The following is a 12,773-nucleotide window of genomic DNA, read 5'->3' on the forward strand; positions in this document are numbered from 1 at the left end:
AGTTCAGGACAACTCAGGTGGGCCGTCCCAGCTTCAGAACTTCCTGTGAGGCTGGTTGGTTGAGGTTTCTGTTGAGACTGTAGAACAGCTCAACTTCTCCTTCTGTCCAGTCTTGCTTCTTTCGTTTTCTTTCCGTAGGTGTTGATACAAAGAGCATTCCCTAGTAAACAGCTTGCGTAGTTATCTCCATCTCAGTCTGCTTCCTAGGAAACCTGACCTGCAACATCCATGGATCAGATGTGGGTCCACAAGCAAGTGAACCAGCGAGGATTATTTTAGGTCTGTCCAACGAGGACCCTGGAAGGATGAACGAACACCAGCAGAGAGGATGCTTAGGGTTTCCCTGGATTCTTTATAGCTGGTGAAGGAGTGAGCAACAGCTGGAATAGAGCTGCATCAGCCCCGGTCAAGGAAATTCTAGATTAAAGATCTACAGTCATGGGGGCAAGGGGAGAGGTATTTTGAAGAACTTACAAAATTGCTCAGGAAGACAAGAGACAGCTTTAACAGTTCACTAAGTCCAAAGAGCACCCACATCCAGCTCACAGCAGTGTCAATCAGACAGAGCCTTTCCTGCTCCCTTTTCTATCTTAGGGCTCCAGATCTGGAAAGATTAGTAACCTCAGTTAGCAGGTGGAGGGGCAAGAACACATGATAGGGTAAGAAAGAAGATGCCAACGCTACCCTGGCGTTAACTTTCTAGAGCAATTTCCCCCTCCCCATTTCTTTTCTCTTTTCATATCACCTAAACCCACCATTCACCCAAATGCTATAATACTCTGCCTTTCCCTTTATTTGGTGAGATGCCCCACAGTTCCTCTGGTGAACGGTCTCCAGTGTCTCTGTCTCCAGTGTCATTGTCCCTGGTGGTCTCACGCTGTAAAGCCTAAAAGCTCTTTGTTGGCTGGCACCATGTCTTGCTGGTTATTCTATCTACATGCACACTGAGAGGCACACAGCAGTCACTCAATACACGTCTCCGATTTCCCAGTTGCCTCAGGAAAGGAACACGAGGTCAGGAGCGGCGGCAGCTACAGAATCAGCGGCAGCGCAGGTGGAGCCCGTGACCTGTGCTTTCTGTCACCCCGCCAGCCTCGCCGGTCACGTCCCATCCCTACGCCTCCAATTCCTCTCTCCTCGTACCGCCCGCTCTCCTCGCCCCGCGCTCCCCTTACTTCGGTCCTGCCCCGCCCCGTCCTGTAGCCCCGCCCCACCCCACTGCCCCGCTCCGCCCCGCCCTCCCTGTTGCCCTGCCGAGCCGCCCCGCTCGCTCCGCCCATCCTACTGCCCCGCCCCGCTCCGCCTCGCTCTCCCTGTTGCCCCGCCCCGTCCTGCTGCCCCGCCCCGTCCTGCAGCCCCGCCCCACCCTGCAGCCCCGCCCCACCCTGCTCGCCCGCCCACCCTACTGCTCCGCTAAGCCTCGCCCCGCCCATCCTACTGCCCCGCCCCTTCCCGCTCGCCCCGCCCCCTGCCGCCGCGCTCCGCCTCGCCCTCCTGTTGCCCCGCCCCGCCCTGCTGCTCCGCCCCGCCCCGCCCCGCCCTGTTGCCCCGCTCGCCCCGCCCTGTTGCCCCGCTCGCCCCGCCCCGCTCCGCTCGCCTCATCCCGCTAGCCTCCCGGTAGCTGCGGCTGCCGGCGCCATGGGGACCGCCTCATCGCTCGTGAACCCCGGAGGCGGGGAGGTGATCGAGGACACGTACGGAGCGGGCGGCGGCGAAGCCTGCGAGATCCCGGTGGAGGTGAAGCCCAAGGCCCGCCTGCTGCGTAACTCGTTCCGCCGGGGTGCGGGGGCGGCGGCGGGGGCCGGGCCCGGGTCGCTGCCCCGCGGGGCGGGCGGCGGCGGGCTGCTGGGGGCCAGCTTCAAGTCCACGGGCTCTTCGGTGCCAGAGCTGGAGTACGCGGCGGCCGAGTTCGAGCGGCTCAAGAAGGAGTACGAGATCTTCCGGGTCAGCAAGAACCAGGAGTTGCTGTCCATGGGCCGCCGAGAGGCCAAGCTGGACACGGAGAACAAGCGGCTGCGGGCCGAGCTGCAGGTAACACCGGGAAACCGAGGCCGGGGCGGCCTGCCCACAGCCGCGCAGCCGCTCGGCCGCACTTGTCCCTCCTGTCTCCTCTCCAAACCAAGAAGTTTCCAAAGTTGGGCGGAAACCTCATTTTAATTTCAGGGACCATATTCTCTCTGGGTGTAAACTGATTCCTTAACAACTCCCCTCCCCATTTTCTATTTCTGGTTCATTCATTCAGACACCTCTAAGCAGTTAGCCCTAGAGGGTCCTGAGCAGCAAATGCCAGTCTCCAGGGGGCTCCTGGGAAGTAGGTTCACACAAAGTACACACACACGACTGCTGAAATCTGTTAGCCACTCGACAAACTCTTCCTAGGAGTTCACACTCCCTTCCCCCCAATTTTACATACCTCCAAGGGCCTCATGTCTCGTTTTTTGTGAAGTTCCATAGGTCTTGGGTTTTAATGATCTGCACATGAATTTTTCTGGAAGCCTCCTGACTTTCACCTTAACTGCTGTTGTTGAAAACCTTCCCTAGATGTAAGGTAGTCAAATTCCTTTAGTCCGTATGATTAATTTACTCTAAAAGCAATTATTGCATGCCCTCCATGTAGCAGATCCATTTTAACTGTGAGCAAAGTTCTAAGACGTCATGCCATTGGTTTGGGGCTCCTCTGATGGTTTCTGTGTTGTTTGTTTATGGCAGCTCAATAGTTCCTGGGCTCAACACAGTAGGAAATGAATAAATACCTGACTGATTTTTCTAAAAGGAAGAAGCCTCCTTCCTTCTAGTTTAGGGTTCTTCTAGTCTGGTTTTTATAACCCCCCTCATTAGCTTTTCTGTAATTAGCACTGTTATCTGGGAAGACACACTAATCCACATTCTATCTGTTGTCTTACTGATTTTCCTACTGGGCAACTTTAATGCACCTGCATGTATAAAATGGACTTGTGCATTTCAGATGTCTAATTTCATGTGTCCAAGCCACTGCCCAACAGACACTGCACATAGGAAACCACTATGAGATGGCAGAGTGCAGTAAAGGTTGACAAATGTCATAATCCCAGGTTACTCCTGTTACCAATCCTGATTTCTTATGTAACCCATTTGGTTCCTTTCTCGCATATGTAGGCACAAAAAACAATTCTTCCGTATTTATTTCAGTCATTCAATCAGACATTTACTAGAGGCCTTCAGTGTATCAGGCACTGTGAATGGCTCAGGGGATAGTGAGATAAATAAAATGTAGTGCCAAGGAGCACAGTCTCCCAGAATTAATTATCCTTCAAGTTAAGCCTTGCAAATTGTACTTATTATTCTGTTAAAGATAGAAAAACTGAGGTGTATGGAAGTTTAAAAGCTAATGCAGTATTTCAAAGAAAAAGTATTAATTTCCATTGAAAGTTAAATTTTGAAGTGTCTTCTTTTGCTATAGTGCAAGCCTGTTTGCATATTTTTCCATTATATGTTTGAATGAAATGGCAACAAGCAATTCTTGAGAACTGGTAAGATAGTAAGCAGATTGTTAAAATTGTAAGATATGTAACATATATGTAAGAATGTAAAATTTGGAAGAAAGACTATTTTTGTTAGGAAATAACAGGGTAAATTATTCCAGGCACTTCAAAAAACTTATCAGAAGATACTCCGGGAAAAAGAAAGTGCCTTAGAAGCAAAATACCAAGCAATGGAGAGAGCAGCTACATTTGAACATGACAGAGATAAAGTTAAAAGGCAATTCAAGGTAAATTCCTTACATTTTTACCCTCAAAGTGATATGGAATAAAAACAGTATATTTTAAAAGTTCATACAATACTGCAAAGGATAAATAGAAGTAAATCATATAGAATTCATGAAAATCATAAGAACTGGAATAGAGTACTTTTAAAATTTTTTTGAGTTTGGACATGGTAAACTTGAGATAGTTTCAAAAAAAGTATAAAAGTGGATATTTTAATAGGGACTTTGAAAAAAAAAAAGGAAGGTGTTTCTGTATGGGAGAAAGCCTTTAGTAATGTTTGGGGATGTTGTGTGTAGGAGAACATTACTGGTATATAATGGGAGGGAGACAAATTTGCTAAATATCATGCAGCACACATAACAGTCCTGCACCATGGACACATATCTGGCCAGAATTGCAGTGGGTTCCAGTTACAAAACTGGAAGGTGAAGGTACTGGAATATTTATCTTACAAAGGAGGAGACTGAGGACAAAATGAATATTGATTTTATGAATGAAAGATTTTCCCCTTAAGAGTTGGTGACACACTTTTTGATTATGAAAAAGATTTCAAAATTAAGATTCTCCTTTTTAAAGATTTTTAGGGAGACCAAAGAAAATGAAATTCAAGACTTATTGAGGGCCAAGCGGGAGTTGGAGACCAAACTTCAGAGGCTACAGGCTCAGGGGATCCAAATATTTGATCCTGGGGAGTCTGATTCAGATGACAACTGTACAGATGTTACTGGTAAATTTCCTATTTATAATTTGAGCTTTCAGCATAGCTGTAAGGATATTGTAGAGCCAACTTTGAATCCTGCTAGGTGAGGGTACTTCAGAAAATTTGTGGAAAAATAGAATTAAAAGATAATACGAATTCTTTCATGAACTTTTTGCAGACCCCTCAGATTCCTTTTACTAACCTATGTTAGGTAGGTCATTGTTTTGACTGTTGTTATGAACAGAATTGCATGTTCTTTCTCTCTTTCTTAGCTGTTAGGGCACCTCTTCTCCACGAACTATATGAAGTCAGGGGCTGAAGTTCCTTCTGTCTTGTTGCTCTGCCAACCCTAACCCATAGCTTTTCTCTCTCTGGTCTAAGATAGCTGCTCCAGGTCCCACCATCACATCTGCATTTTAGCCAAGAAGGAGAAGGAAGGGAAGAACACATTCCTTTCCTCCAAGGTACAACCTGAGAAATATACAGATCACTTCTGCTCAAATCCCATTAGCCAGAACTATACCTAAGAAGACTGGAAGGTGTAATCTATAGCAAGGCAGACATGTTTTCAACTAACATGTGGGATTCAGTTACTAAAGGAAGAAAGGGGGAATGGATATTGGAGTTAGTAATGTCTGCACCATTATTTTTCCACATAATGATGTATTCTTGGCAACTGTCATTTAGAATTACCTGCATTATGTTTTACTGAGTGGTTTCCAATGTACTTCTGTGAACGATTCAAAAAGTTTGTTTTATAATTAAACATATAAAATACGTTTTTCTACAAATAAAGAAAAGCCTTAAATCATAAAATGAAAGGATTCATTGTAGTCACGATAGTAATTGTGACTGATACTGAAAAAAGAAAAAGATTCTATTCTAAATGCAGTGGGGAAATTTAGTCACTCTCGTTTATAAGGAACTGTAATTATATTCTTAAAGACTAATTCACTTTGGAGAAAATATGATAACTGACAATTTCTTCTTAATTTTCATTTTAATATCATTGGAATCTGACCAAAATACTGGGACTTTTAGTACTAACTTTTGAGAAAAAAATGAAGTGATTCTTAGTGGCCAAAAGTGACTGAGAAAATGCTTTTATGCCCTCACATTGGTGTTAGTGATTATTTCAGTATCGACATGATCAAATGTACAGTTTTCCAAAACTATTGTGATTGCCTTGGCAACTTAACAGAAACAAGTTAACATTCCCTTGTAGTTCTTTCTTGTTCATGTATTGGTTTGAACATGAAGAAGGAATGCTTGCAGGAATGTCACCGATTTGAGATGCAAAGAACTACAAATAGGAAGCTAAGTTTTGCTAGAGATTTAGCCCAAATAGCAGTTCACTTGTATCCGGTCAAGGATGCCATGTAGATATTCGGGCAAACATAATTCATTATAAAATCATCAACATGTTTTTAAATAACTATTGATTTGGACATTAATTTTGTTGCTCCAGGAGGTTAAGAAGGATGTACTCCCTGCTGTAAAGAGCTTACATTCTAATGAATTACAAATATTAATTACTAGTGTGTTAGTAACAGTCTGCCTTTGAAGTTCTTTCCTCCAGATCTTAATCGATAACTAAGCTATACAGTTAGGAATGGTTTTTAGAATTTTCTGTGTGTATTTTTAACTACCCTTTTATTAGAATTTCTTTGTTTATTGTATTCTTACTTCTTTTCATCTTTCTCTTTTTAATCCCCTCTTTGAATTTGGGATGATAACCAGAATTATGTTATCCAAAAGAACTTTGCCAAAAGTTGGTGGCAAAGTAGCTTCAAAATCATTGTTTGAATATTTATTGTGTTTACAATATTGCAGTATTTTTTTTTTAAATTAGAAATCCTGTTTAGTATATGTCATGAGTTTTTGAACATTCAGTAATTTGGTTTTCACAAGAGAAAAATCTCTTGCTTTAACAGCTTCTGGAACCCAATGTGAATATTGGACTGGTGGAGCCTTGGGAAGTGAGCCTTCCATAGGGAGTATGATCCAACTGCAACAGTCCTTCAGAGGCCCTGAGTTTGCCCACAGTTCTATAGATGTGGAAGGACCCTTTGCAAACGTTAACAGAGGTAACATATGCCGTGTACAAGTTACTTGCCTAGTGGCAGTGACTGTTCATATTCTGTAGTCTTGTGCTAGAAGAGCAGTCATCAGCAGAGCATGATATTTGTGTTTGGGTGGCTTTCATTGACAAACCATCATGCACTGGTGCTGTAACTAACCAGGGTGATGAGGTTACATAATTCATATTGGGATCAGATGATGCTCCAGCCAACCGAGCCAGCCAGGTTCTCATAACTGTGCTTCTGCTCTAAATTCTCAGGTGAGCAGTAAGTGTCTAATGTAGATTAACTGAGAAACAGTAGGTTTTAGTCTTTCCCTCTGCTTCTGTGATGGTGTGGAAGGTTAGAGCAGGTTATGAAGCAAGATGCAAAAAGCCCTATGAGGTGATGTAATATTCTTAATCAAAAGAATATTTTCATTATTTTTATAGAATCTTATGTCTAAAACAGCTCTAGGATCTGTTCAGAATTTCAATATCAGTGCAGACCTAACAAGTTACAAATAGCTCTACTCTTTTTTCTTAAAACTATAGAATTATTTCTCTATCAGCAAAATGAAAATCATTTTTTAAATTGTGCTTTTTGAATTAGCCAAATATGTCTTAAAATTTTCATTTTTACTAAATAGCATAAGACTCTTTTTCACTTAATGCCATTCTTGAACTTTCTTTTCTTTTTTTCTTTTTTTTTTAAAAAGATGACCGGTAAGGGGATCTTAACCCTTGACTTGGTGTTGTCAGAACCACGCTCTCCCAAGTGAGCCACGGGCCGGCCCTCATTCTTGAACTTTCTTTTGACTCAGTATATTTCAAGAATAATAAGAAGGTAGAACTATGGGTCAGCCTCAGGATGTAGGCTCCCCTCAACTAGCAAACTAACTAAACAGTTCATGTAAAGTAGTCCCATGACATTTGACTGGAACCACTGGTACCCCAGGAAAGACCACTAAGTGGCATTCATTGCTTGAAGCCCCAGGATAGAATTTGAGGTTAGAGAACTAATTGCCTTCTAATATGTTATTGTAGAAGCTATGTCAGTATTAACATGTGAGGGCAGATTCTATTCTATGATGCCTATTGTGTTTTTTCAGACTTTTTGGAATCATGTCAAATGTGTTCTGGTACTTTTTTCATGGACATATGAGAAATTTTATTTTCAGATGACTGGGATGTTGCTGTTGCTAGTTTACTGCAAGTCACTCCCTTGTTTTCCCATTCTTTGTGGAGTAACACTGTCAAATGTTACCTCATTCATACAGATGAGACTCAGCCTGAAATGGATCTTTTCCTTAAGGTGAGGCTATTCATAAATTCTATATTCACCAATTTAAAATACAAGTTAATATTATATTTATCACACTGCTGTATCTAAACCAAATAGTTTACTGCCTACTAGATTATATGTCTTAAACAGTAGGAAACATCTTGGGCTTTTCTTGAGATAAAATCTTATTCAGTATTGCATTATATACAAAGAAGGGTAGGTGGTGAATCGAGGCTTTTTCTTTTTTTTTAATTTCTGGGAGTATCTTTCTTAGGACAGGAGCTGAGACAGTAGAAGAAGGTTCTTACTGGTTGTAGTTTTGAATATCAACTTAAGGTGTTGGAACCTTATGTTTTTTGAATATTTTATTACATATAATCTACAGTATTTAAGACCCTTGTTCATCGTGCCTACTTTAGTTACTGTCTGCCAGCTCTATCCTTGAATTTGTTTCAGATAGTAACAAAACATAATCCTTTCATGTTTTTTAGTTTTTAAGGCAGCCATGGAAGTTATTCTAATGCCGGGGTTGGCAAACTGTAGCCTGTTGGCTAACATGGCCTGTTGCCTGTTTTTGTGTGGCTCATGGCTAAGACTGGTTTTCACATTTTAAATAGTTGAAAAAAAAAATCAAAAGAATAATATTTTGTGACATGTGAAAATTATATGAAATGGAAATTTTAGTGTTTATAAATAAAATTTTATTGGAGTATTGCCACATGCATTTGTTTATGTATCAACTGTAGCTGCATTACAATGGCACTTTAGTGGCAGAGTAAATTGTGACAGAAACTGAATAGACTGCAAAGACCCCTGCTGAAATGGCCAAGTTGTTAAGCTGTTATTATTCTTTTAAAAGTATTTGCCATCTGACCCTTAACAGAAAAAGTTTGCTTGCAACTGTTCCAAGTGAATTTTAAATAAATCTCCATGTCTCATGTGTACCTGCTACATTAACATCCTCCAGATTGTTGATTAATGAATTCATTTAGCTTTCCATTGTGACATTACTCAATTTTGCCTAAAAGATAACATATTTTAAAGCCCAAAGCTTCCATACAGTAATTGAATATAGGTTATTCCCAAGGACATTTTGAGGGTATTACTAATTTCTTGCATAATAATATTCATCAATACTTAGTAACCTAATTTATTATAGACCAACATGCTTTTAACATATCTCTCTTCTTTAGTGTTCTAATATATTGGTGGATGCTATTTACTATGTAAATCTATATTTTGTGGTCTTTATAACAATTAAGTAAATTTTCACAGTAATAATAATGACAAAAAGAAACAAATACCAAACCAAGATAGCCTAATACTTATTCCTGTTGTTTTAAATTTATTATAAATCACTTTCTGAGCTAGGAAAGAGGCAAGTTGTTAAGCTATTATTATGTATGTCTTAGAGGGAAACTTGCCTCTTCAAGATTTTCTTTAAAATGTGATTGTAGTATTAGTTTTTACATTTCATATTAGAAAATATCCAATATAACCAGTTCTAAAGTATGCTTTTTTAAGTAGTGTGAATCTCACTAGACCTTTAGTTAAATATGTTATGCTTTTATATGTTTTAATTTGTTTTTAGGACTATGCACCTAAACTTAAAAGAATGTACGAGACAATGGGATATTTTTTCCATGCTGTTTATTTTCCAATAGATGTTGAAAATCAATATCTCACTCTAAGGAAATGGGAAATTGAGAAGAGTTCTTTGGTTATTTTATTTATGCACTTAACTTTACCAAGGTAAGCTGAAAAAAATCTATAATTTATTACAGGCATTAAGTTGTAAATAGAACTGAGATTGCCAAAAGAACATCAAAGTTAAGCTTTAATTGCATTGTTATAATCAAAAACAACCTTGAAATTTAATAAATTTTATAACTGTTTTACACTTAAATGACATAATGAATTAGAAGTTTTATACTTTTAGACATATTTAATAGGTCATATGATCAACATCATTAATGTAAAGATCATTTTAATCAGGGATTGGCAAACTGGCCTGAAGGCAAAATCCAGCCAGGCGTCTGCTTTTATAAATAAAGTTTTATTGAAACACAGCCATGATAATTCATTTATGTATTTTCCATGACTGCTTTCATATTACACCAACAGAATTGAGCAGTTACAACAAACTGTATGTCCTGCACAGCCTGAAATGTCATTTGTTGTTACATTATTCTTTAATCCTTGAAAACAACTCTTTTCTTTACCTTAAATAAACTTATTTAATAAAATATTGTACATTATTTTTACATTTCTAGCATTTATTTTTGTCTTTCTAATTTTAAACTCTTAATATTTCCCTTCTCATTTCTTTCATATTTAATTACTTTTGCTTGACAGATTTCAGTTTATTTTATTTAAAATTTTTGTATGGGGCCGAGCCCGTGGCGCACTTGGGAGAGGGCGGCGCTGGGAGCAGGGCGACGCTCCCACCGCGGGTTCGGATCCTATATAGGAATGGCCGGTGCACTCACTGGCTGAGTGCCGGTCACGAAAAAGACAAAAATAAATAAATAAATAAATAAATAAATAAAATGCTCTCACGCACACCCCCTCATGCAAGCCCCTGAACCACTCATGAGTCCTATGTTGCCCAGTCCCTGAGAGGGTACCCATGGTGGCAGTGTGGTGGAGCACAAAAAAATAATAAAATAAATAAATAAATAAATAAAATTTTTGTATGTATTTATATGTTTTTTTAGATGGCTGGCTGGTGCAGGCATCCAAACCCTTGAGCTTGGTGTTATCAGCACCACCCCCTCCCAAGTGAGCTAACCTGCCAGCCCTAATATTTTATATTTTTAAAAATGTTATTCTTTTTAAAAAATAAGAATTTTAATTTCTTAAATAAATCTTGTTTTAGCCTTTGCCTTGCCTTTATTTTGCTTAAATTTTTCTTATTCCATTTGTTTATTATTGTATTTTATTACTTGGGTTTTTTCCCATGGCTGTCAAGAAGTGTAGCAGTAGGGATGGCTTCACACCTGAAAGGCTGTTAGAGCCTGTTTCTCTCAGGTTGCTCTTTCACTTCCTCATGGCTCCCCCATCCTTCCCAAAAGGCGAATCTAGAAAAATCTCCCCTGAGCAGCTTGGGAGCTCCATGGAGAAACACTTCTCATCAATAATTACTCCTTGTGTGTAAATGATACAGAGTGACTTAAAACTTTGGGGTTGATAATTCTTGTGTGTTAACTTGGAAATTATATATTTATAAATAGAATTTTGTTTTCCATTTATTTGCAAAGTCTTATGAGTCTGGTTCATTATTTTGAGCCATGTTTAATAATATTTTTGAGATTTTTTTAGGTTTAAAATATAAAAGTAAGTTATATATTCTTTACAGTTTAATTTATTATGCTTACTCTCATTGTTGGTTAATGAACACACTGTATTTTAAGACTAACTTGGAACAGAGCTGTGAAAATACCTATTTTTGGAAAGCTTCACTTGTTCTGCAGCTGGGCCTTTTCTGGCCACTTGTCATTGCAGTAAAACCCCAATATTGGCGTTTATGCTGATCAACAAACTGTTTGCTGCCACGGTGCAGTGTAGCACAAGAAATGCTGATTTCCATTCTAGCTTTTTATTGGAAGACTGTGAAGAAGCTTTTCTGAAAAACCCTGAAGGAAAACCAAGATTAATTTATCATCGTTTGGAGGATGGGAAAATCAGTTCCGACTCTGTCCAGCAATTTATTGATCAAGTTTCCAACCTAAACAAGACCAACAAAGCCAAGGTAACATTCACAGAGTTTTTCACAGAACATGCTTGGCAGAGGGAAGAGCTAGCGCAGAGTACATGAGGTGGGCATGAGCTTGGCGCATTTGGGGTGGGAAGGGAGCCCGTGTGGCTGGAGCAGAGTGAGTGAGGGGGGAGTTGTAGGAGAGGTGGCCCCTGATTAATTGAGAAGAGCCGTGGAGCCCATTTTAAGGACCTTGTTTTTTTTCACTTGGAGTGAGATGGGGAGCCATCGGAGGACTTTAAGAGGAATGACAGGACCTGACATGATCATCTGACAATGATCTCTTTGGCTGCTGTGTTGAGAATAGGCACTAGTTTGGAGGGTAGTGTGCCGAGGCTGAGAGCTGTTGTGGTTGTGCAGGAGAGAGATTACTGGTAGCTCGGACCAAGGTGGTAGTAGAGCAGATGATGAGAAATGGTAGGATTCCAGATAAATTTTGACAGTAGAACAGACTGATTGTGAACTGTGATAAAAAGAGAAGAATAAGTAGCAATATGTGGCCAGAAAGAGTATGATCTGTGAGTGGACAAATCATATTGTTTTCTGTGCTTTTCTCCCAAGACCAGAGTCCTTCTATGTACTGACCAAAGATTCGTATAAGGAGGAGACTTTTTATAGTGACCTTTCCTAAGAGCATTGGGAAAAGCAAAAAGCTGATGATGGGTGTGAGAGAAATTTGCTCATCCCTAGATGCATGGTAGGATAATTTTTAGAATAGAAATGACAGGCTTTTCATTACTGCACATTGAAATAACTTGGTAGATGTTTATAGTTAATGGGAAGAATACAGTTGAAAACAACTCTAGGAGCTGGACAATGTTTTTATTACTCTGTGCCCAACCAGAAAAGATCAAATGAGAATACAAGCATTTTTTTTTTAACATCATTTAGTATTGAAAAGATAGCTTAAGACCAGCATGACATATTAAACCAAAGAGCCTGAGACAAAAAGAAATGTATTTTTATTATAATCTACAGAGCCATTTTATTCTTTGTTTTAATTATTTTAGCATCAGCCTGGTCCACTTAGTCCCACAAAAAATATATATTACTTGATCTTTTGTATGTTTATTCTATTTATCAATATTACTTTTTAGAAATTAGTACACTGGAAGGATGAATTTATTTTATTAAAATAGGAGTAAAATAAGATCTCTCTACCATGATTATAAATATAAATGTAGGATGAATCCCATGCTGGTTCCCTTGATATGTTTTGTAAAATC

The 12,773-nt window shown here is 39.7% G+C and overlaps 1 protein-coding gene across 1 annotated transcript in view; it reads left to right on the forward strand.

Moving 5' to 3' along the window:
• Positions 1-1,605: 1,605 nt before the first annotated feature.
• The window catches only part of NPHP3 (nephrocystin 3), a 33,914-nt gene continuing 22,746 nt past the window's right edge, over positions 1,606-12,773 (forward strand). The window contains exons 1-7 of the mRNA XM_063114389.1: positions 1,606-2,031; positions 3,623-3,748; positions 4,323-4,473; positions 6,381-6,533; positions 7,687-7,820; positions 9,382-9,542; positions 11,385-11,541. Coding sequence (XP_062970459.1) covers positions 1,639-2,031; positions 3,623-3,748; positions 4,323-4,473; positions 6,381-6,533; positions 7,687-7,820; positions 9,382-9,542; positions 11,385-11,541 — 1,275 coding nt within the window. The 5' untranslated portion in view covers positions 1,606-1,638. The remainder of the gene's footprint in view (positions 2,032-3,622; positions 3,749-4,322; positions 4,474-6,380; positions 6,534-7,686; positions 7,821-9,381; positions 9,543-11,384; positions 11,542-12,773) is intronic.

This window comes from Cynocephalus volans, chromosome 11, assembly GCF_027409185.1.
Source record: "Cynocephalus volans isolate mCynVol1 chromosome 11, mCynVol1.pri, whole genome shotgun sequence".
Taxonomy (NCBI): Eukaryota; Metazoa; Chordata; class Mammalia; order Dermoptera; family Cynocephalidae; genus Cynocephalus; species Cynocephalus volans.